This window comes from Oncorhynchus nerka, linkage group LG28 (genome assembly GCF_034236695.1).
Source record: "Oncorhynchus nerka isolate Pitt River linkage group LG28, Oner_Uvic_2.0, whole genome shotgun sequence".
NCBI lineage: Eukaryota > Metazoa > Chordata > Actinopteri > Salmoniformes > Salmonidae > Oncorhynchus > Oncorhynchus nerka.
The window spans coordinates 45,206,343-45,226,812 of record NC_088423.1 but is presented as its reverse complement, the minus strand read 5'-3'; the positions used below and the strand labels follow the sequence as shown (position 1 = coordinate 45,226,812).

Genomic DNA, 20,470 nt, shown 5'->3' with positions numbered 1-20,470 from the left:
ATGCCACTGCCCAGGAGTGAACGTACAGCACAGACATTTATGTGACTAAAGCCATGATAGGAGAGAGGGGAAATGAGCGAGAGAGGAGAGAGAGAGAAAGAAAAGGGGAGAAAAGGGAGAGAAGAAAAGGATAGAGGAGTGGGAAGAGGAAAGAGGGGAGACATTTTTGAAAGAAAGTGGATGGACAGAAGGTGAAAGAGCCATGCCACTGGGGGGGGACTAGGTAGAGAGATAGAGAGGAAAAGAGAGAGATGGGAGAAAGGATAGGTGCGAGCCAGAGCAGTGAGAGAAGGCCCGGTGCCCACAGAGCTGTGTGTCATTTCCTTCCCTCCGCCCGCTCCCAGGAGAGGTGGCGAGAGACACACACCACAGTTGGGCCAGCAGGCCAGGCATGTGGAACTAACTAACTAACGCCTCTGCTCAATGCTCCCACACCTCGTCACACAGAGAGGGGGACCTGACCTGGAACTAAAGGAGAAGCCAATCAGAACTCGCACCCATGACTGGCCACAACACTGCCGCAGTGTGAACCACCAATCAGAGTTCATCCAGATGACCTCATGTGACAGGCTTTGGGTTCCTCAGCAACTCTGCAGACCTCTCATTGTCCATGATAAGGACTGTGGCAGGTTACATGTGTCTCTCCATGAATTTTTGCACATACATGTTGATTGTTGTTTTTGATGTAAATTTGTCTGGCCTAAATATCCCCAGTAGGATAATAAAGTAAAGTAAACTATTCCTATGACAACTATTCCTCCTTGGGCTGTGATGACAACGCAGTCTGTGTCATTGATAAAAAATTTAGCAAAAACAACCCCAGCTCGCCAGTGAGTCAACGAGCGGGTGAATAATGTAAACTAATGGCGCCGGGGTGAAATTAGCGACAAACAGAGAGAGAGAGGGCTTTGAATAGAGCCCGACGGGCCACGCTTTTGTTTAGCAATGAAAGAAAACATCAGGTAATTAGTTGTTAAAAGATGAATGTCCTCTCCCACTTGGCACAGCAACGGGAGAGAGACGGAGACATAGACAATAAGCTGTAAAAGTGGAGGACTCTCAACTGAGAGGATTCCACAAACACGTGTATGGCTCAATGGTCTTTCTCACAGTAACATCACCCAAGTGAGGAGCAATGTATAGCCAAACATGGCCTGTGTGATTTTCAACTGCAAAATACCGTAGGAAGAATAAAACACAGCAACTACACAGTAAAAACAAATGGTTCATGTTCATGGTCAGGATTAGGGGTAAAGGAATCCCATCCTACATTAGTGAATAAGGGCAACTTCTCTGACTTCTCTGATTTATTTAGTTTTTTTTTTAAAATTACCTCTTTGACATGTGCGTCGTCAAAGTACATCCACTTGCGTATCTTGGTCTGGAAGAAGAAGGTGGAGTAGTGCTTGCCGTAGTAACACACCATGCCCACCAGGTAGAGCTCTGCCTGCTTGGCCTTATCATCTGTTACTCTGTAGAAGAGCTGAGGGGGACAGGGGAGAGGACTCATGTTCAGCCCCATAGGTAAACAAAGAATACACTGTCCTGCAATACTGTATAGCTAAATCATCCCCCCCCAGGGTACCCAAACAGACATCGGGAATATTGATATCAGATCATAACACAACTCGCAGAAGTACCACTTCAGAAACGCTCCAGAGGTTCTCAAAGGTTAGCTCTCTTTTACAGCAGGTAAACACCTTGAAAAATTCATTAGCGAGGGAGATGGTGCCTGACTGTGTGTGTTGTGTCAGAGTATAGAGACATCAGACTGCTTTCTATCCACTCTGGTAGTCGGTGGCTAGAAACATTACAGCACACACAACCCAGTATGGCATAACTTAGTGGCATCTTCTGAAAAAAACTGTAAGAGTGGGTGTGTGTCTCCGTGTGTGTGTGTGTGTGTGTGTGCGTGTGTGCGTCTTACATCCCCCAGGCGCAGGCAAGTGCCCAGGCTGTGGATGACGTCCTCTGCCAGGTCTGAGTGGTCAGAGTCCCACACCAGACCTATGGTGATGATCTCTGGAGAGTTCATAAGTACCCGACGAATACGCAGCTTCTCCCACAGTTACTCTGAGGTAGGGAGAGAGAGAGAGAAAGAGAGAGCGAGCAGGAAGAAAGAGGAGAGCGTGTGAAGAGGAGGGGGAGAAGAAAGGTAGGGGGCAAGAGATGGAGTGGGAGAGAGAGAAGGGGGAAGTGAAAGAGGGGGACAAAAAGGAGACGCAAATTGAGTGTAATAAATCACAAATATAAACCCAAATTCCTCAAACAAACTAAAAAAAACTAAAACAAAGTCTACCATGACTCATTACGTTCCGAGTTGACAGTGATCTTCATCCATTTAGCTTTTTCAGTGTTGACTACGGTTCAATTCAGAGCACCCCTCATAGTGAGCTGTGTCTGGAAAGGTCAGCTGGCTGTAGGCCAATGACAACCCCCAATTCAAGTGTCACTTCTATGCCCATCACAGAGAGACAGCCTTCCTTTAGACAGAAACTCTACCCACACACTGGGCCCAGCAGCATGTGGGGTTCCTTCATAGAAGGTTACCACAGGACTCCTTTCTCAGAGCTGATTTGGGCCAGAGCGGTACAGCGTGTGTGTTTTTGTTTGTTTGTATGTGTGTGTTTGCGAGGGAGAAGGACGCATGTCACCACATGCACCTGCCATCTTGACCTCCTTTGCCGGAGAGGGGCAAAATTCCCTCTTCTTTTGTGCGTTTCCCAGAAGTGAGGCTGGAAACAAGCGGGCGGCAGGCCCCCGGAAGGGCAACGATTGTGCACGCTCCAAATTTGACATAAACAGAGGAGACTTTCTCACAGCACAGGCGAGCACTGGGGTTTCTCACACACAGACCAGCGGGAGAAGCATCAAAGTCAGCCTATACTTAGCGAATAAAAACATATTTCTGAAAAAGGCCTGTAATTGTACAATACTGGGGCAGCTCGTTATGATTATGTCGACTCTGGAGTTGACCGTTAGAATGACCAGAGGCTTTAATGTTTGATAAAGATAAAGCTGGGAGGGAGTATCAGAATTATAAGAGTCATGTTTGACTGGGAGATTTCACATTTTAAAACGCTAATACTTTGAGCTGCTCATGTTGATCCATCCTGGTCCTTTCAGTTCCGTTTCGAACCCAGAGATATTACAGTCGAAGCACAGAGGGTGAGTTTGGCTGACCTCAGAATGGTGTTTACTGCCCATGTGACGCCATCAAGTTCCTCTGAACCAGTCCGTCCGCCCACACTCAACACAAGCCTCGGAGTTAGATTGTGTGTGTGTGTGTGTGTGTGTGTGTGTGTGTGTGTGTGTGTGTGCGCGTACGCAAGCGTGAGAGTCATAATATATTTCTTGACTAAAGAATCCTACAGGACATGAATATTTAACTTTTTTTTCACCATCATAAGTAAGAATATTTCTGGTGGGAGTGTAATATCTATTGTGGCTGTAATATAGTGTAATATAGTGGCTATCACAGTTGTCGTAGAGTCCATGGTGTGGAACAAGCTTTCCCCTAACAGCATGACAGCGGAGTCCCTGTTCATCGTCCAAAAAACGCCAGAAACCTCTTCAAAGAGTATCTTAAATAAACCCCACGGCACCCCCACGCAAAAATACTTTTTTTTACCTGCACTTGTCTTTTCCTACTAGTACTGACTTTGTTGATAACTACTTTATTGTAGGGAAAATGTCCTTACTAGGACGGTGCTATCTGGTTGTCCCACCAAGCTATCTTAAGATGACTGCCTTAATTGTAAGTCGCTCTGGATAAGAACGCCGGCTAAATGAGAAAGATGTAAATGTACATTAATGGTACGGTGTGGTAAAGGGTTCTTGTAGACCAACTCACCGGACAGTTGCGTAGGTCTCCCATAGTGCTGGCGTTGCGGAGCAGCTCTCCAAACATGTCTGGTGTGGGCTTGTCTTTACACTCCAGCATCCTCACCGCCTGGTTACTGTAACACGGGGTATACACAGAACACACACACCTCAGACATCTACAGTGTGAGACAACACACACTCAGACATCTACAGTGTGAGACAACACACACTCAGACATCTACAGTGTGAGACAACACACACTCAGACATCTTCAGTGTGAGACAACACACACTCAGACATCTACAGTGTGAGACAACACACACTCAGACATCTACAGTGTGAGACAACACACACTCAGACATCTACAGTGTGAGACAACACACAACTCAGACATCTACAGTGTGAGACAACACACAACTCAGACATCTACAGTGTGAGACAACACACACTCAGACATCTACAGTGTGAGACAACACACACTCAGACATCTACAGTGTGAGACAACACACAACTCAGACATCTACAGTGTGAGACAACACACACTCAGACATCTACAGTGTGAGACAACACACACTCAGACATCTACAGTGTGAGACAACACACAACTCAGACATCTACAGTGTGAGACAACACACACTCAGACATCTACAGTGTGAGACAACACACAACTCAGACATCTACAGTGTGAGACAACACACACTCAGACATCTACAGTGTGAGACAACACACACTCAGACATCTACAGTGTGAGACAACACACACTCAGACATCTACAGTGTGAGACAACACACACTCAGACATCTACAGTGTGAGACAACACACAACTCAGACATCTACAGTGTGAGACAACACACAACTCAGACATCTACAGTGTGAGACAACACACAACTCAGACATCTACAGTGTGAGACAACACACAACTCAGACATCTACAGTGTGAGACAACACACAACTCAGACATCTACAGTGTGAGACAACACACAACTCAGACATCTACAGTGTGAGACAACACACAACTCAGACATCTACAGTGTGAGACAACACACACTCAGACATCTACAGTGTGAGACAACACACACTCAGACATCTACAGTGTGAGACAACACACACTCAGACATCTACAGTGTGAGACAACACACACTCAGACATCTACAGTGTGAGACAACACACAACTCAGACATCTACAGTGTGAGACAACACACAACTCAGACATCTACAGTGTGAGACAACACACACACATGTGAGACAACACACACTCAGACATCTACAGTGTGAGACAACACACAACTCAGACATCTACAGTGTGAGACAACACACAACTCAGACATCTACAGTGTGAGACAACACACAACTCAGACATCTACAGTGTGAGACAACACACAACTCAGACATCTACAGTGTGAGACAACACACAACTCAGACATCTACAGTGTGAGACAACACACAACTCAGACATCTACAGTGTGAGACAACACACAACTCAGACATCTACAGTGTGAGACAACACACACACTCAGACATCTACAGTGTGAGACAACACACACTCAGACATCTACAGTGTGAGACAACACACAACTCAGACATCTACAGTGTGAGACAACACACAACTCAGACATCTACAGTGTGAGACAACACACACTCAGACATCTACAGTGTGAGACAACACACACTCAGACATCTACAGTGTGAGACAACACACAACTCAGACATCTACAGTGTGAGACAACACACACTCAGACATCTACAGTGTGAGACAACACACACTCAGACATCTACAGTGTGAGACAACACACACTCAGACATCTACAGTGTGAGACAACACACAACTCAGACATCTACAGTGTGAGACAACACACAACTCAGACATCTACAGTGTGAGACAACACACAACTCAGTGTGAGACAACACACACTCAGACATCTACAGTGTGAGACAACACACACTCAGACATCTACAGTGTGAGACAACACACACTCAGACATCTACAGTGTGAGACAACACACACTCAGACATCTACAGTGTGAGACAACACACACTCAGACATCTACAGTGTGAGACAACACACACTCAGACATCTACAGTGTGAGACAACACACACTCAGACATCTACAGTGTGAGACAACACACACTCAGACATCTACAGTGTGAGACAACACACACTCAGACATCTACAGTGTGAGACAACACACACTCAGACATCTACAGTGTGAGACAACACACACTCAGACATCTACAGTGTGAGACAACACACACTCAGACATCTACAGTGTGAGACAACACACAACTCAGACATCTACAGTGTGAGACAACACACAACTCAGACATCTACAGTGTGAGACAACACACACTCAGACATCTAGTCCTTGCAACACCAGGGTTGTGGGTATGATCTGTGGGCCACATATATTGTAGGGGAGAGTGGGGTAAGTTGAGCCAAAGGTTTAGTTGAGCCACCTTTGTAACTAGGAAACCATGCACAAAATGAATCATGTGACCAAATATTTAGGAAGAGGTCATCATTTCATGTGAAGGAAAAAAACACATGGAAAAAAGTGTCAAGCATGTTAGGTCCAAAAACCGGATTTTCACAAAGTCAAATTAATGCATTGTGTTATATCTAAACCAAAGTAGTGTTTTAATATTGTTTTATACATCAGTTGGGGTCTCTATAAGCTACAATATGCGGTTCTAAAAATAGCACAGAAAGTGCATCCTTGTAGCTGTGTGAGCTAATATAGTCTAAATGTTTGCCTTGGGGTAAGTTGAGCGAATGGCCATGGGGTAAGTTGAGCCAATGGCCATGGGGTAAGTTGAGCCAATGGCCATGGGGTAAGTTGAGCCAATGGCCATGGGGTAAGTTGAGCCAATGGCCATGGGGTAAGTTGAGCCAATGGCCATGGGGTAAGTTGAGCCAATGGCCATGGGGTAAGTTGCGAATGGCCGAATGGCCATGGGGTAAGTTGAGCCAATGGCCATGGGGTAAGTTGAGCCAATGGCCATGGGGTAAGTTGAGCCAATGGCCATGGGGTAAGTTGAGCCAATGGCCATGGGGTAAGTTGAGCCAATGGCCATGGGGTAAGTTGAGCCAATGGCCATGGGGTAAGTTGAGCCAATGGCCATGGGGTAAGTCGAGCCAATGGCCATGGGGTAAGTTGAGCCAATGGCCGCCATTCCACGTACAAATGATGATTACATATTTTTGCAATGTGTCTTGAACTCAAGATAGTGCATTTTTATTGTTACAGAGCAGACATCATCATGTATACAAATGTAAAACAAGCAGGGGTCTTCCCCCCTTGAAGTTCTTGAGAGAGCAGCCAAGGAAGTGAGAGAAGGGAAGAATTCCATTCAAGCAGCAGCAAGGGATGAAAAAATTGACTGAATGACACTGAAGAGGTACAGTGCATTCTGGAAGTATTCAGACCCCTTGACTTTTTCCACATTTTGTTACGTTACAGCCTTATTCTAAAATAGATTTTTTTTCCCTTCTTTTTTTCTTTTCTTTTTAAATCTCATCAATCTATACACAATACCCCATAATGACAAATCAAAAACTATTTAATAGAAATTCTTGCAAATGTACTCAGTACTTTGTTGAAGCACCATTGGCAGCGATTACAGCCTCGAGTCTTCTTGGGTATGACGCTACAAGCTTGGCACACCTGTATTTGGAGAGTTTCTCCCATTCTCCTTTGTAGATCCTCTCAAGCTCTGTCAGGTTGGATGGGGAGCGTCGCTACACAGCTATTTTCAGGTCTCTCCAGAGATGTTCGGTCGGGTTCAAGTCCGGGCTCTGATTGGGCCTCTCAAGGACATTCAGAGACTTGTCCTAAAGTCACTCTTGATTAGGGTCATTGTCCTATTGGGAGGTGAACCTTCACCCCAGTCTGAGGTCTTGACCTCTCTGGAGCAGGTTTTCATCAAGGAACTCTCTATACTTTCCTCTGTTTATCTTTCCCTCGATCCTGACTAGTTGCCCAATCCCTGCCGCTGAAAAACATTCCCACAGCATGATGCTACCACCACCATGCTTCACCATAGGGATGGTACCAGGTCTCCTCCAGACGTGACGCTTGGCATTCAGGCCAAAGAGTTCAATCAGGAGGTGAAAGAAACGCACACCTGTTTACGCTAGGTGCTGGCTAGTGGAGTAGAACAATTGAAAAATTAAAGGAGAGCCGCACACTCTAGGAGCTCAGATGCAATAATTGAATAACCTAATATCCAACATTTCGACAGACAAGTTGTCCCTGATGAAGACAGCTTGTCTGTCGAAACGTTGGATATTAGGTTATTAAATTATTGCATCTGAGATCCTAGAGTGTGCGCTCTCCTTTAATTTGTAAAGAGTTCAATCAGACCAGAGAATCACTCAGAGAGTCCTTTAGGTGCCTTTTGGCAAACTCCAAGCAGGATGTCATGTTCCTTTTACTGAGGAGTGGCTCCCGTCTGATCACTACCATAAAGGCCTGATGGGTGAAGTGCTGCAGAGACGGTTGTCCTTATGGAATGTTCTCCCATCTCCACAGAGGAACTCTGGAGCTCTGTCCGAGTGACCATCGGGTTCTTGTTCACCTCCCTGACCAAGGCCCTTCTCCCCCGACTGCTCAGTTTGGCGGGGCAGCCAACTAGAGGAAGAGTCTTGGTGGTTCCAAACTTCTTCCATTTAAGAATGATGGAGGCCACTGTGTTCTTGGGGACCTTCAATGCCACAGACATTTTTTGGTACCCTTCCCCAGACCTGTGCCTTGACACAATCCTGTCTCGGCGCTCTATTCAACCTTATGGCTTGGTTTTTGCTCTGACATGCACTGTCAACTGTGGGACCTTATATAGACAGGTGTGTGCCTTTCTGAATCATGTCCAATCAATTGAATTTACCACAGGTGGACTCCAATCAAGTTGTAGAAACATCTCAAGGATGATGAATGGAAACAGGATGCACCTGAGTTTAGTTTTGAGACTCATAGGGTTTGAATACTTATGTAAATAAGGTATCTTTTATATATATATATATTATTAGCTAAATGTATAAAACATTGTTTTCACTTTGTCATTATGGGGTATTACGTGTAGATTGATGAGGATTTTATTTATTTAATATATTTCAGAATAAGTCTGTAAAGTAACAAAGTGTGTAAAAAGTCAGGGGTTCTGAATACTTTCCGAATGCATTGTATATTGACAACAACAAAAATGATGAACAAGAACCTGTGCGAAAGAGAGGCTATGATATTGTAGCAGAGGCACACAATGTCTTATGACATGGAGTCTGAGCTTGCTAAACATATCCAGAATTTTGCGGCAGATCGACATGTATATCTGAATGTAGACATACATTTAAGATATACAATATACCACACCTCCCAGTCCATGAATTCAACTTTGACCTACCAGCACCACCAACCCCTGTCACAGGACACTATCACCCACTTACCCCAAGATGGCTCAAATGTAGATATCTTTTGTTAGAAATAACACTATATTTCCCTTGACGTAGTGATGCTGAATGTAAAAAATGGCTCAACTTACCCCACTCCACCCTACAGACTGTGTTAAATGTAAGCATCTTTCAGATAAAAACATCCTTCTAAAATAGAGAGCATTACAGCTACAGCCTTAACACTGGTGCTACTGATCATGTGACTGCAGGACCTTAGACCAGTCCTTTGTCTACAAGGTGACTCTTTGTTCCGTTCCCATTCTCTCCAGGTCTCTCTGGGGCTCTGTCAAAGACACTCCAGGGTTATACTGTAACTCTGTGCTCTGGTGCAGGAGAGAGGCCTGTTATTGGCATATAAACCGTTGTCAGGATACAACATACTCCTCTGAGGGTTGTGTGTGGGGGGGGGGTGCGTGTGTCTGTGTGTGTGTGTGTGTGTCTCTAACAGATAGAGAGGGGCTGGTGTTGGGGATGTTGGGCTCATATCAGGGCCAAATAGCGTTGAGGAATTAGACAGAGCCCACACAGTACACCTAACAGACTAATCACATGGAATATTATTGTAGACACTTCATCACTTTTGCATAAGACGTTTGCTCATAACATAACAAGCACTCTGGGCTGACTGGCTGGCTGCTACAGCATTCGAAGAGACTGAGACTGGTGTTGGGCTCTCCTGAGGGCTTCGCTGCAGACATCGCCACAGCTGGAGAGGCAGGCAGGCAGCCCCTGGCTCACTACAGCTAGTCCGCAGCCTAACGGAGGGAATGCAGGTGATTCATCCCTCCTTCCTCCTCCCACAGCCCAGAGAGGTTTGGTGGACAGCTCATACTGCCACAATGAAGAAAGCTATTACCCGTTCCTAGGCGACCTGATATCTAACCTAGCGGGTTACTTCTCTTTAGAGGAGGAGAGAGAAAGCACATTCGGTCACCATTGTGTCTCTAGGCCGAGAGAGCGTTGATTTCTTTTGTTGCTCTGCTCCGTGGAAAAGAGACCGGAAAAGCTTTTCATTCTATCATCTGTTTGTGGAGTGAATGGAGCAAAATTCAATTGGAGAGCAGTGCCCATCAATTTTCACTTTTGTATAAAATGTGCGCCTATGTATGGTGTTAGTCAACTAGTCCGAACTGGTCAGAACTGGTCAGAAGGAACCCCCTCGGAACTAGTCTGAACCAGTCAGAACATCAGTCAGATCTAGGCAGAACCAGCTAGGCAGAGTCAGCTCAATGCTGTTTTCCCAAGTCAAAGGATTTACTCACCAGAGGGATGTGGTGGAGATGTAGTGCACCATCTGAATGAATGGCAGTGGGTCAGAGGAGGCCCCACAGCTGCTACACACACACTGCAAACATACAAAGAGTTACACCACTAAGATAAGCACAGCTGGCTTGACTTCAATTAATGACATAGAAATGGATGGGGGGGGGTGAAAAGAAAATGGATTGACTGATCATCTAAATAAGTTACTGAGGCTTGTGTTTGTGCTGAGGCTTGTGTTTGTACTGAGGCTTGTGTTTGTGCTGACCTGTTCGAAAAGCGTCATGGCAAACTTCTGGTGTGGGATGCAGTGCTTGGCTGTGCAGATGTCCTCTTTGGTCTCGTCTGAGATGTGGAAATGAATCCGCATTAGGATGTTCTCCTGTGGGGGCAACAGTTAGAGACAGTCATGTTGGCTTTATTCCTGTTTGTGTTTGTGTGTGTAAGCAAGTGTGTATGCGCTTGCCCACATGTGTTGTTAACCGAATCACATTACTACGTCATGACAAAACCAACACACAAAGAAAATATCCTCGAGGAAATCTTTGAGAAAACTTATATTGCTTAAAGGAATAATCCACTTAAAAACTATCTTTTGATATATATCTGTTGATTCAGTCTCAAATGTTTTGCACGTCAGCAATCATGTCTTCAAGACATAGGACTTTCAAAATGCAAATTGTAACTTTTTGATTTTTGAAAGTCCTATATCTTGAAAACTTGATCACTGACATGGAAAACATTTTGGGACTGCATCAACAGTGGACTAATAAACAAAAATATAGTTTTTGAGTGGATTACTGTTTTAAACTCAGTGAAGCAGCAAGGTGCTGCACTGCAAAACACACAGAGGCTCTGGTTGGCCATCCTGAGCTAATTTACTGGGTGATTTATCACTCTAACTGCAGGCAGGAGCCCTCGGCGCAGTGGGAGTTCTGTAGCACTGCAGAGAGAGGGTCACCACGGGGAGGTTCCAATGTACACTTAGCATCTGCCTCAGCCCACCATCCCACCGCCTCCAGAATGCATCCGCAGCCAAATACCCAGAATAATACTAATAAAAAAAACAACCCAAGTTGCAGTTTCCGTATGTTCTCGCTTGTCAGCAGAACATAAAGAGAAGTGGAGAGAGAGGTTGAGAGGAGAGAATAGGCCCAGAGAGGGTACAGGGTATGGAACAATCCTCTTGCTGGCTGCCTAGCTGCGTTGCTTATAAAATGAGCTAGTCAGGGGGGAAAAATGGCAAAGTTTCTTTCTTTGTGGTAGTGTGGTAGAGGCTGGGTGGACTGCTTACTGTCACTGGGATCAGGGTAAAAGCCTTGTAGAGAGCTCTGCACTGCAACATCCCAGAGACAAAAACACTTCCCACACTTTTCCTTTGTTAAGTAAATAGTGTCCCCAGCCATTGTTTTCTAAATGTTACGGCACTTCAAAAGTCTGATTTTTAAACATGGAACATTTTGTTATGAGATCACTTTTAGCTGAACTCTTAGCTCTGTTCTGTTCTGTTTGCTAAGCGTGTAGGTGTATTAGAAGAGAGAGAGAGAAGAAGTGGAAGAATGAAGGGTAATGGACGTGGGGAAGTGAGGGATGAGGTACGTAATGGAGGAATAAGTGAGCTGAGATAGTAATAGTGAGGGGGCAAAGGGAGGGTTGTCTCTTACGAAGCACTCTGCAGCGTCGTCCATGATGCCCAGCTGGAAGCGCTGTTCGTCCTGGAAGGTCTTGGCCAGGGCGCTGCGGAGCGCGTCAGATGGCAGCACCTTCTCACTGCTGAACTGGAACTGAGCAAAGATACTCTAGAAACAACAAGAGACACAGTAACACAGCGGGGTCAACAACAGCGTAACACTCTGGAATAACAGGAATGGACTCAACAGAAAATATTCACGGATTGTACAAAGAAATGATGGAAGGGACTGGAAGGGGGTCAATATCCTTTATATCAAGTTAACACTAATTTCACCTCTTCAATGTTGACGTCGAGACTGGTGTTTTGCAGATACTGTTTAATGAACCTGCCAGTTGAGGACGTGAGGCGTCTGTTTCTCAAACTAGACACTCTAATGTACTTGTCCTCTTGCTCAGTTGTGCACTGGGGCCTCTCACTCCTCATTCTATTCTGGTTAGAGCCAGTTTGCACTGTACTGTGAAGGGAGTAGTACACAGTGTTGTAAGAGATCTTCAGTTTCTTGGCAATTTCTCACATGGAATAGCCGTAATTTCTCAGAACAAGAACAGACTGATGAGTTTCAGAAGAAAGTTCTTTGTTTCTGGCCATTTTGAGCCTGTAATCGAACCCACAAATGCTGATGCTCCAGATACTCAACTAGTTTAAAGACTGCCAGTTTTATTGCTTCTTTAATCAGACAGCAGTTTTCAGCTGTGCTAACATAATTGTAAAAGGTTTTTTTAATGATCAATTAGCCTTTTAAAGTGATAAACTTGGATTAGCTAACACAATGTGCCATTGGAACATAGGAGTGATGGTTGTTGATAATGGGCCTATGTAGATATACCATAAAAAATCTGCTGTTTCCAGCTACAATAGTCATTTACAACATTAACAATGTCTACACTGTATTTCTGATCAATTTGATGTTATTTTAATGGACAAAAATGTTGCTTTTCTTTCAAAAACAAGGACATTTCTAAGTGACACCAAACTTTTCAACGGTGGTAGGCCTCCTTGCTCGCACACACTTTTTCAGTTCTGCCCACACATTTTCTATGGGATTGAGGTCAGGGCTTTGTGATGGCCACTCCAGTACCTTGAATTTGTTGTCCTTAAGCCATTTTGCCACAACTTTGGAAGTATGCTTGGGGTCATTGTCCATTTGGAAGACCCATTTGCGACCAAGCTTTAACTTCCTGACTGATGTCTTGAGATGTTGCTTCAATATTTTCCATCCTCATGATGCCATCTATTTTGTGAAGTGCACCAGTCCCTCCTGCAGCAAAGCACCCCCACAACATGATTCTGCCACCCCTGTGCTTCACGGTTGGGATGGTGTTCTTCGGCTAGCAAGTCTCCTCCTTTTCCCTCCAAACATAACAATGGTTATTATGGCCAAACGGTTCTATTTTTGTTTCATCAGACCAGAGGACATTTCTCCAAAAATAACAATCTTTGTCCCCATGTGCAGTAGCAAACTGTAATCTGTCTTTTTTATGGCGGTTTTGGAGCAGTGGCTTCTTACTTTCTGAGCGGCCTTTCAGGTTATGTTGATATAGGATATATAGGATACTTTTGTGCCTGTTTCCTCCAGCATCTTCACAAGGTCCTTTGCTGTTGTTCTGGGATTGATTTGCACTTTTTGAACCAAAATACGTTCATCTCTAGGAAACAGAACACGTCTCCTACCTGTGCGGTCCCATGGGGTTTACATGTCCTACCGGCTTGCCAAAACTATAGTGTGTTAACAAGAAATTTGTGGAGTAGTTGAGAAATGAGTTTGAATGACTCCAACCTAAGTGTATGAAAACTTCTGACTTCAACTGTATACACGCACGCAAGCACGCACGCACGCACGCACGCACGCACGCACGCACGCACGCACGCACGCACACACACACACACACACTCTTTGGGTATAATGTCTATATTTATGTTGCAGGCCGCATTTGAAAAAGAGACCTAGGTCTCAATATGTCTTCCCTGTTTTAAATCATGTATTTCCATTTTCTCAGACAAGAACACCCTGAACAAGGTGAGTGTTTATTGGGCAAGCGGACATAAACACACATAAAGGCACACAAACATGCGCACCCACAAACACAAACATGTGCGCACACACACACACACATACACACACATACACACACACACACACAAACACACATCTGCCCTGCCGCTGCACCTCAACCTATCTTGCGTACAGAAGAGAGAGAGAGAGAGAGAGAGAGAGAGAGAGAGAGAGAGAGAGAGAGAGAGAGAGAGAGAGAGAGAGAGAGAGAAGAGGTGGGTGAAGTGAGCTGAGGGAGAGAGAACAGGAGAGGCAGAAAAGGAGGTGGGGAGAGGATAAATTATCATAGCCTTATAATTCTGCTCAAATTAAATGCCTGGCCGAAATGCCCTGTAATCGACCTTTCAAATGAGCCCTGGTGAATTCTGATAAGGCTGAGACATCAAGGGAGAGAGGGAGAGAAAGAGAGAAGGAGAGAGAAAGACCAGAAGCAGGAAGGGACGGAGGGAGAGGAAGACGGAGGCAAGGGGAAAGAGCACAGGGAGAGATGGAGAGAGCAGAGGGGAGAGTGAATGGGAGGGAGAGAGAGATGGAGGGAGAGAATGAAAGAGCAGAGAGAGGGAGAGAGATGGAGTGCAAGAGTGAAAGAGAGAGAGCAAGTGCAGAGGGAGCAACAGAAGTACACTTAAGCCTACATTTCTGACCATGACTGAGGTAGACACTGGTGTGAAATCAAAATAACCTGTCACAGTCAAAAGGACCAGACCTAGTCAGTCGGTAGCTAAAAGGATGGCCTCGTTAAATTCACAGGGCTCTGTCGCTCTCCAAGTCCAGCCTGCTAGCCAGATCCAGCTGCTCTTAGCTATGCCTGCCACGCAGACCGTGTGTGAAACAGAGGAACCAGACATGCCTTCAAATATCACCATCGAACCCCTCCGATGAGCCATGCAGCCCTAAGCATCGCAGATCATCAAACCACTCAGTTTCACAAGAGCCCATTTAAATCTGCATTTGGGTGTGAAAATTGCACACGGCTGAGTGTGTGGAGTGCCATCCTACAGCCACTCAAAAGGCATTTCCGCACCCTCGACTGTCTCCTCTGGTACGTATGAGCGTGTGAAACTTGCCTCTTCATTAAGATGGAATCACTGACTCAAACCAGGAAAAACAATGGAAGTAAGCTTAGTGGCAAAGCTAGTCTGGTTCTGCCAGCTAGGCAAAGAGACAGACAATCAGAAATGGATTTGGATGTTTTTTTTAAAATAAATTATTTCACCTTTATTTAACCAGATAGGCAAGTTGAGAACAAGTTCTCATTTACAATTGCGACCTGGCCAAGATAAAGCAAAGCAGGAATGAATAACAGAGAGTCAGTTACAGAGTAAGACTAGTTAGAGAGACCACCCTCACACAGACAGACAGACAGACAGACAGACAGACAGATGGACGCGGTGAGACATATAGAGATGGTCATTGGTCACTAGGGGTGGCCCGGTTTTGCTATTTGAACGATCATTACGATGACCGCAGTCATTTGGCAAATAACAGAGAGAGAGAGCGAGAGTGGGAAGGGGGGTGGCTAAAGCCAATGATCTACATTCAGCGGCCTGTCCAGATCAAATCAAATGTATTCAAATCCAATTTGATTGGTCACATAGCAGATGTTATTGCAAAATGCTTGATCAGAGAGAGATCAATGGTCCATAATAATCCATAACCACTGGCCAGACATCCAACCACTGTCTGTCCACGCCAGGGGAGATGGCTTAACTACTGACATGTTAAGACACAAATATTCACATCCCAGAACTCCCATTCAAAATCATGGTCATCTCTCAGGGGGCACAACTATGCTTAAGAACTAAATTCACAGAAGTAACTTGAAAAAAATGACGTATTTGATCAATTTACTGTTGAAAATAAAATACAATAGTCCAATACCAAAAGAACCATCCTCTATCTGCATTCTTTGGTAGGCATTACATGGAAATGATTCATTAATAAGTAAAGCACCTGTTCTCCACCCCCAGGCCTCCCTCTCATCTCCACTCACAGGTCTAGCCTCTTACCTTCAGGGCACAGAATATACACGAGTCCTCCATGCACTTGTGTGTGGTCAGCTGCCGGAAGCTCCGCCGAAAGATGTCCAGGTGCCACAGGACCTGTGGAAAAGGAGAGAAGAAAGAGTGAGACAGAATGACATACAAATGCTCCTCAAGTCGGACCTCACAACTCCGGATCACCTGATTTCTAAATGGAATCTCCTGAGCAAACAACAGAAAGCTGCTGTAAAGGAAACGCTACGGGAGCGCGTGACAAGCATTTGCTTCTCTGCGTCGCCTGCTGTTGACTTTCCCACCCTCCATAAGTGCCAACGCTTTGCTCCAAAAGTCTAAGCTTTTCACAGATTCAAAACCCTTAGAGAGAGCACGGCATGTCTATCTGTGGAAATCTAAAGTTCTCTAAAGCCAGTGGAATTCCCTCGCTAACTCGTACCTGATGCTAAAGGATGTCCCTCCCTGAATTTGAGGTTTGTTACACAACCACAGTGGAGCCCACTGCTGTCCTGTCCAATCCCCTGTTGGCTCTGAGAGCCCACCACTGCTGCACTAGCCCAAGCCCGTCCAATAGGAACAAGAGCAGGTCCTGTCCAATCAGATCCCTGATGCCTCCCAGACTCTTAATCCCCTCAGCAGGGGAGGAATCCTGCACGCCTCACCAGGGGTTACGGGAAGAAGATGAAGAAAGAAAGAGAGAGGGGGAAGTGAGACGGACAGAGAGGGAGCCAGAGAAAGAGAGTATGTGATAGACCGCGGGATAAAGGAGAGAAGGTGGGATAGAGACAGAGAGCGACAGAGAGAGAGAGAGAGAGAGAGATAGAAAGAAAGAGAGAGTGTGTGTGTGAGAGAGCACCAGGCCCATCACTTTGAGGAATGTACGCTTGCCCAGGTCGGGCTGAGATGCTGGGTGTCAGCGGAACAAACGTGGCCCTTGCAGTTTCCCGTCGGGAGGCTCCCTGGCATACCATCTTCCATCTGGCACCCTGCCTGAGCAGCCCAAGGGGAACGGAGGTCCAGGGCCCAACCCCACCTGTTCAGTGTCTAACTCGGCCTCACAGCGCCCACGCCATGGTCCTGCTGCCACGTCCACACAACACCGAGCTGAATTATAGACAGGCCTGTCAGTCTCTGTTAACCTGAACTTCCATCTTCTCTCTCTGTTCCCCCTGTCCCAGACACTACCTATGTGCAGTACCTCTCTACCTAAAAATGCCTCTCATCGACTCGCCTATCATTCCACCAAACAATGCTTGACTATCTTCCCACCAATCACAATCCACCCAAAATAGTCACCCTATACCTTACAGTACTTCATTAGTTTCTACAGTCGTGGAAAAGCTATTTAAACTTTTCCATAAGAATTTCAAACTAAAACACGGTTTCAATCAATTGAAACATCAATCACGATCCACCCAATTGTCACCCTATACTGTGCACCGATACATTTCTTCAGCGATAGAAACAGCTATCCAAACTTTCCCATGGGTATTGAAACTAAAACATGGCTTCAATTTAAACTCAAACAATATTAGTAGAGATATAGTGAGCGTGGTCAGGCATGTGTCATGTCTCAGCGAGCAGCAAGTCTGGAGCATCTGTCTCAGCACTAGTACGCAGCGAAAAATGTTATGGAATATCTACAGTGGGGCAAAAAAAAGTATTTAGTCAGCCACCAATTGTGCAAGTTCTCCAACTTAAAAAGATGAGAGAGGCCTGTAATTTTCATCATTGGTACACTTCAACTATGACAGACAAATTGAAAAAAAAAATCCAGAAAATCACATTGTAGGATTTTTTATGAATTTATTTGCAAATTATGGTGGAAAATAAAAAAAATATTTGCAACTCTGCCTAGTAGGCCATGATCCCGGAGTCGCCTCTTCACTATTGACGTTGAGACTGGTGTTTTGCGGGTACTATTTAATGAAGCTGCCAGTTGAGGACTTGTGAGGCGTCTGAAGTCAAATCTAGCTCTGTATCACATCGGAATGCACCTCCCAAATTTTTTAACAATGCTGAGGGCTTTGTATAGCTCCGCATTGACATGATTGTTTGACGGTACGTGGGGGCGGTACATCCTGTATAAACATAAACTCACTTCCTTGACAACATCTATGCATTGCTCCGTGAAGTGCAAGAAGTATGAATGCCCTCACTTCTGCTGAGGCCATATCACCGTAAATGCTGCAAGGCCAATGCAGATGTCAGATTGACTAGATGCACAATGCACTTCTCTCTCCCACCAATATGTGCACATACATTGTTTCATAACTTCATTGTGTGAATGGTTTGCCTTTGAATGTTAGTGTCTATCCAATTCCCCATTACATATATCACCAGTAGTACATTTTCTGTTAATTCCTGTATTTTCTAATCTACAATGTTTGTTACATTGGTTACGGTCATTTTTTTTAATGCATTCAATATTATTCCAGTCTTCTTCTTCTCATTGTCAGAGTGGACACATTGTTTGCAGAATGCAGAACCTGTGCTACACTTGTGAGAAACAAGTTTTGGTTTATTTCATTCCATTTACGAGTTGTGTCAATTTATTCATTGTCTTTTGTTTGGAGCGCTCCTTTCAATGTTGAGTCTATAGGCTACCTGGCCTGCACGCAAATGTAGGCATATAAATGTGCCCATTTGGGGGCCTGATAGTATTTCTGATTGCCTTAACACACCACCTGTGGAGCTTCTCAAAGTAATCTTTTCTTCATCTATAACAGCAAGCCAACAGTATATTTTTTACATCCATTGAGAATTACGATAGTTCCTCAATGTATAAGAGGAACAAGAGCACAAGCAGTAGAAAATTTGAGGTGCCGGTACTCAACTCCAGTGAGCTCCAGCCCAAGTTAAGCACGGCTTCTTATCCCTTGCGCAAATAGCCTACAGCTGTGTCTGCATTAAGCTCACTGGTGCTGGAAACTGAGGGCTCAGAATATTTTATACGTTACAAGTTCGCAAGCTTTGGGCCGGATCCAAGTTAATAGTTGCAGACAGATGTGTAGCCAATGTCATTTATAGCATATCTACTTAGTACCAGTAACATCAGGACAGTAATGGCAGAATATGCGAAAGCCAGCAGGAGTGGGAGGAGAATAGTTGGGTCAGGTCAAGTTTATTTTCTTCTGGTTATCTATATCTCTGGCACCCTCTTGAGGCATCAAACCGTAAGCTTAAAGCATCAGACAAACTCAATGCACAAAGTTGATTTTATTAAAACACATGTCTTTATATGTGGAAAAATACACGTTAAATAATTTCCAGCAATCGATTGGTTGAAAGAACAGATGACTTGCAATCAACCAAGATTTTAATTTATTTGGGGACAGCCCTAAAAATGATATGTGTCGTGCCCGCCATCGGTTGAGTCACAACATGCTCCTGAATACAGGGTGGGGTTCATGTTTTGGCTGATGAATGTACTAAAATGGGAATATCTGTTTTAAAAATACTGTCAATCCTCCATAGGAAACCTATTGAAATCATAGAAATACAGGAAATAGAATATACACATCTTTGTGGAAGTAATTAGAAAAAGTTCAAATGTCAATTCAATTTAAATGGCGTACCAGCTAAACTGCAGTGGTCTGAAGGGATAGATCCATTTTATGATTTCAATTTCTAGCCACTCTGTAAAAAAAAATGTCGTGTTTCAACCGATGACGGACACAACACAACACGTTTGAAGATAATTGACGCTAAAGGTTGAAAATATATATTTCAAGAAATTATTAAATAGGTTGTCAACCCTGTTTGTAAGCTTTTAAATGATATTAAACTCAACTGTTTATCTTTTCCAGTGATGAAGACATGGATGTCTCATAGTATGGTGGGTTATGCAAAATGGGTCAACTTTGAGCACCTCTGTCTCATGAATAATTTGCTATTCAGGTCCACCTAGACTAAAAGAGCTGTGAGTTGGGGTTCAATGTCCGTCAGATAGAAAAAAAAGTACTACCCATAATTCTATATGCCAGAACATTCTAGCGTTGCACAAAACATTCCAAACATCAGCAACGTAAAAACTAGAAATGGTACTGTGTGTGTGAAATACCCCGGACCTTCAGTTATTTTTCCAGAATTGTTGGAATGTATGATCAGTTCATTTATAAGCCCTCCCTGCTGTGTTGCCACTCTGTGTGAACCTGTCCCTGATAAGGCCTTCAATCTGTCAATCATACCAGCCATCA

The 20,470-nt window shown here is 44.5% G+C and overlaps 1 protein-coding gene across 1 annotated transcript in view; it reads right to left on the bottom strand.

Moving 5' to 3' along the window:
- LOC115113282 (inactive ubiquitin carboxyl-terminal hydrolase 54-like) overlaps window positions 1-20,470 on the bottom strand; it is an 86,662-nt gene that overhangs the window by 23,870 nt on the left and 42,322 nt on the right. Inside the window, 8 exon segments of the mRNA XM_065012832.1 lie at window positions 1,334-1,483; window positions 1,928-2,061; window positions 2,064-2,073; window positions 3,854-3,959; window positions 10,531-10,613; window positions 10,797-10,910; window positions 12,193-12,327; window positions 16,284-16,376. Coding sequence (XP_064868904.1) covers window positions 1,334-1,483; window positions 1,928-2,061; window positions 2,064-2,073; window positions 3,854-3,959; window positions 10,531-10,613; window positions 10,797-10,910; window positions 12,193-12,327; window positions 16,284-16,376 — 825 coding nt within the window.